Here is a 4436-nt window from a genome sequence, read left to right as displayed (position 1 = left end):
GCCCGCCAGCCCCAGGAGCCCGGCGCCCACGGCGCCCCCGACGGCCGCCAGGTGGCCGCAGAAGCGCATGGTGTAGGAGTCCATGAAGACCTTGGCCTCGGCCTGCAGCTCGGCCTCCAGCGCCTCCAGGGTCTGCTCTCTGCCCTTGCACAGCAGGGCCGCCCCGTGGCGGGCCAGGATGGCATCTTTCTGGGTGGCGAGGAGGGTCCGCATGGTGTCGGGCAGTACCCGGAGCGCAGTGAATATGCGCTTGGTGGCCACGTCCTGCGGCAGGGAGAAAGGAAGGCGAGCTGACCATCCGCCCGAGCCCTGCCCTGGGCTTGGGAGTGGGGGGTGCGGGGGGAGGCCCGCTGCCAGAGGCCCGGCCTCCCATTCGAGGCTGGCTTACCTGCTGCCGCACGTACTCCTCAAACTCCTTCTTGGCAGCTTCCACCGTCCTCAGGTCGTGTAGCTGGGCGGCCATCTGTCCACGGCAAAGCCAGGCTGCCTCCCTCCTCGGCTGCCCGCACCCTCATCTCCACCCCAGGGCCCAGGGACCCCCCAGCCCGGCCCCCCAGAGGCTCCCCAGCGTGAGGGGGTGTTTGGAGGGCTCCCTACCTCGTCCGGGGAGGCGAACCCGGGCCCCGTCCTCCCCATCCAGCCTGAGAGGTTCTGCGGAGACATCACGGGAGGGCTCAGGGTGGGCCCGGGGCCCGGCCGGGCTGTCCGGGGGCCAGGGGCTGGGGGGCTGGCGCACCTTGATTTCCTGAGCTAACTGCTGCCCCGTGAGCAGGCGTCGGTCCCCCCTGGCCACGGGCCGGCCCTCGCTCCAGTACCCCTGGCAGCGGCTCTTGGCGTGCTGGGGGGCTGCACTCAGCACGTCGGCGACGTAGGCACAGAGGTGGCGGATATCGTCATCTGTGTCTGAGGAAGAGATTCCTGATGCTGAGGAGACCGGGGGCTGAGCAGGACCGGGCTTTGGGAGGAGAAAGGGTGTCAGAGGCCGGGAGAGGCTCGCGAGGGCAAGGGGGTCGCCCAGAGGAGGCCAGGCCGGGGAGGCCTTGCTCCCAGGGACACTCACCACCTGGGCTCCCGGGGACTTTGCTGGCCCATCGCCTCCCGGGAGTGGGCAGGAGGTAGCAGCGGGCTCGCCTCCCTCGGAGCAGCTCCTGAACCCTGGGGTATTTGCCGGAGGACTTCTGAGAGCGCAAAGGGGAGACCTCTGAGCTCCTGGTCTCAGCTCCTGGCAAGCCCCCTCCCGGGCTCCCCTCACCTTCTGCCCACTCCCCCCTCCCCCACCTCCATCGGCGCCCTCTGCGCCGCTCACCTGGATGATGTCACCCACGTGGCCCAGCCCTGCCTTGTTGGGATGTGATGAGTCCCGGACCAGGAGATCCAAGTGCTGGAAGAGAAGGGGTCCTGACACCGGCAGCCGGGGGGCGTTAGAGTCTGGGGTGACATGTCCGGAAGTGGGTGTCTCACCTGGATCGGCACCATCCCGTAATGCCTGCCCATCACCTCAGCCACGTGCGCAAACATCTGGAGGTGAGGCAGCGGGGGTCATGGCTGGGCCGCTGCGAGGACTGCGGCCCCCTCCCCCCTGGGCACAGCGGGGAACCCACGCCCCCCAGTGCCCAGCTCCCAGCTCCGGGACTCCCCTGCCTCTCCCAACCAGGCATCCCACACTTCACCCTCTGCCCTGAAGCCCCCAGCCCAGCTCCGGGTTTTGGGTGAACTCCTTGGCCAGAGCCGGAAGGCACCTCTGACTGCGGCCGATCCAGCCCCCTGGCCTTATGGTCGCCGGGCAGGGACAGGGGGCACGCCGAGACCCAGTGTCTCCTCACCTCCAGATATTCCAAGTCTGTATCCCTCAGCTCCGGGGAGGTATTGAGGATCTGGAACCAAGGAGAACAAAATGGAAGAGGGTCTGCAAAGGCAAAGAGATGCTGGGAGACCCCGGTGAGGAGGGAGCTCACAGGCGGACTAAGGCCGAGACCTGGGAGACGCCTGCCTGGGAGCCTCCGCAGCCTGCAGCCCTGGGCTGGCCTTGAGGGGGTGGAAGGTCCTGCTGACCTTCAGCTCTCCCAGGGGCCGTCAGCTTCCCACCCTCACTGACTGGGGGCATCCCTCCCCGGCAAGGGCAACCCCAGAGTCTGTGGCGACCCCGGACACAGAAGTCTATGCGATCAGGGCCACCATCCCTCGCACTCCCCGGCGGACGCGGCTGGGCGCCAGGTCACGGCGCCCTCACCTGGTAGGAGCTCAGCATCGTGGTGAGGGCGCACAGCTTGGTCCTGGTTTCCCTGCTCAGCTCGGGGCTCATGGCGTCCCCTGTGTCCACCAGGAACACAGCCACCTGTATGGGGCGGGGATGGGGAGAGGAGGGGGTGAACCAGGGGGTCAGGCCTGCCTCACTCCTCCACGTGCTCCCCCACGTGCTCCCCTCAGCCCTGCCTCACCCCACCCTGTCTTGCCATCCCTGCCCCCAAAGCTTTCTTTCTCCATTTCCCCTCCGTTTGTCCCTGCTGTCCCCGACACCCCACCCTCCATGTCCCCCCAACCCCCCCGGGCTCACCTCCTCTGCCCTCTGGCCCCTCACCTTCCTCCCCTCCTTCCCCAGCAGGAAGGGGTGGCTCCACATCCACATGCCCCTGGTGAGGTTACTGGCCCCCCACCTGAGGCCCTGCAGGGCCCCGCCTCCTCTGGGCCAGCCGCCCTCCCCGGCCTCCTGCGGCGCAGAGAAGAGAGCATCAGGTGGGCCCCCCCGCCCCCACGCCCCTCCCAAAGCCAGGCAGGGACCCCTAACCTGCCCTCACCAGGCCCGGCAGGCCCCGGAGCAGGTGGTTGAGGAGGAAGGTCTTCCCTGAGTGCTGCTCCCCCAGGACGGCCAGGAGGCAGACAGGGGTGTCCCTGGCCAGGGGGTGCTTCAGGCAGCGGTTGATGGCCCCCATCCTCAGGATGAGGCCCCCGGAGGCATTGATGCGCACCAGCAGCAGCGGCTCTGCCCTCACGGCGCAGGTCTCCTGGGCCCGGAGAAAGGTTCCCTGAGCACCCAGGCGGTGACAGCGGGACCCCAAGTGCGCAGCCCCGACTCCACTCCCCGCCCTGCCCTGCTGGAATAGAGCCAAAGCCAGTGTCCCCCTTCTGGATCCGGCCTGGGTCCCTCCATGCCCCCCCCACCCCCAACGCCTAGGCCTGGCCCCTGGACCTGCAGCGCGGCGGGCAGAGGCCTCTGCGGCAGGAGCCTCATCTTCTCCCCCAGACTCCGGAGGCCCCTCTTCTGCTTGCATATCTTCCGGCACTCTGGACAGCAAGGCGGCTCGCAGCCCGGGACGCGGTGTGTGCTGAAGCACCGCGGGCAGAAGTCGTGGCCGCAGTCCAGCGAGACGGGCTCCCACAGCCTCTCCAGGCAGATGGAGCAGGCCGGCAGCTCCCGCGGCACCGCGGGCCGGGACCCCAGGCCCAGCTCCAACTTGGGGAAGGGCGCATGAGACCTGGGGACGCAGAGCAGGCTGCTGGCAGCAGCGTGGGGGCGCGGGGAGGGCGGGTCAGCAGTTTGGGGAGGCCACGCTCGGCCCGTTTCTCACTGGCTTGCGCCCCAGAGCCTGGGACCCCGGAGTGGAGGCAGCAGCACCGTGGGGGCAGAGCACCAGACAGGGAGAAGCCTGGATGGAGTCCTGGCCCGGCCGCGCGGCCGCCAGGCAGCGGTGGGCAAGCTCCTGCACTGATCGGGGCCCCGGTTTCCTGACTGTACAACAGAGGAGGTGAGCAGCCCCTGCCTCCGGGGGCCACCGGGGCGATCACACGCGCCGGGGCATGTGCACGGCCCTGCCCGGTGCCCGGCACGAATACACACTGAAAACCGTCTCCCACGGCCTCGGGCTGCAAGGGCCTCCTCAAGGAGCTACACCCAGGAGCGATACCTGCATTCGCTACGGGGACCGGGGACCGTAGGGAGTGGATGAGAGCCTCCCAGCGGTGGGGCAGGTGGCTCGGATTCGTAGAAGATTCCTTCCGCTCTCCCACTCTGAGCTGGATTTGGTCTCCAGGCAGCGCCCACCGGGTTTTCCCCGTGCCTCAAGCCCTCCCCTGGCACGGCCCTCGGGAGGGAGGCCAGGCGGCCCCAGGCCGCGGGTTCCCGGAGCCTTCCTGCCTGGCAGGCCTTGCCACTCACCAACTGTTGCGGCTGTTTCCCATGAAGCTCCGTTTTCTCTCCTTGGAGACAAAATTGGGGGTTGGGGGGGAGGACAAAATGTAATCTAGAAGNCCCAACGCTCGCCTGTTTGCCAAGCCGGTGACAGAAGGAAATGATTGACAAGGCGGACCTCGGCATGGGGGGCGCTGGGAGCGGGGAGAGGTCTGGAAGCAGAGACCGGAGGCCCCAAGACGCGAGATTCCGGCGGCTGCAGCAAGGATGCCTTTCGTCCTCGGGGCTGGCCCGGCTGTGGCAGGTGGAC

At 68.5% G+C, this 4436-nt stretch overlaps 1 protein-coding gene across 3 annotated transcripts in view; it reads right to left on the bottom strand.

Annotated features, from left to right (window-relative positions):
• Window positions 1–4430, bottom strand: part of RNF112 (ring finger protein 112) — a 5652-nt gene extending 1222 nt beyond the window's left edge. Inside the window, exons 1-14 of one of the 3 annotated variants that reach the window (XM_077746620.1) lie at window positions 4259–4430; window positions 4154–4194; window positions 3188–3473; window positions 2796–3002; window positions 2555–2707; window positions 2231–2335; window positions 1824–1874; window positions 1462–1518; window positions 1307–1381; window positions 1061–1178; window positions 737–903; window positions 598–651; window positions 389–463; window positions 1–264 (exon numbers count right to left, since the gene is read on the bottom strand). The exon at window positions 1–264 is cut by the window's left edge and continues 1222 nt beyond it. In XM_077746620.1, coding sequence (XP_077602746.1) covers window positions 1–264; window positions 389–463; window positions 598–651; window positions 737–903; window positions 1061–1178; window positions 1307–1381; window positions 1462–1518; window positions 1824–1874; window positions 2231–2335; window positions 2555–2707; window positions 2796–3002; window positions 3188–3473; window positions 4154–4194; window positions 4259–4312 — 1707 coding nt within the window. In that variant the 5' untranslated portion in view covers window positions 4313–4430. The remainder of the gene's footprint in view (window positions 265–388; window positions 464–597; window positions 652–736; window positions 904–1060; window positions 1179–1306; window positions 1382–1461; window positions 1519–1823; window positions 1875–2230; window positions 2336–2554; window positions 2708–2795; window positions 3003–3187; window positions 3474–4153; window positions 4195–4258) is intronic. The other 2 variants (XM_077746621.1, XM_077746622.1) reach the window with 2 other exon arrangements.
• Between the last annotated feature and the right edge of the window lie 6 nt (window positions 4431–4436).

Source organism: Crocuta crocuta, unplaced genomic scaffold, assembly GCF_008692635.1.
Source record: "Crocuta crocuta isolate KB4526 unplaced genomic scaffold, BGI_CrCroc_1.0 scaffold139, whole genome shotgun sequence".
In the NCBI taxonomy this organism is placed as follows: domain Eukaryota; kingdom Metazoa; phylum Chordata; class Mammalia; order Carnivora; family Hyaenidae; genus Crocuta; species Crocuta crocuta.
Note: the sequence above shows the minus strand (reverse complement) of the source record. Positions and strands in the feature narration are given on the sequence as shown.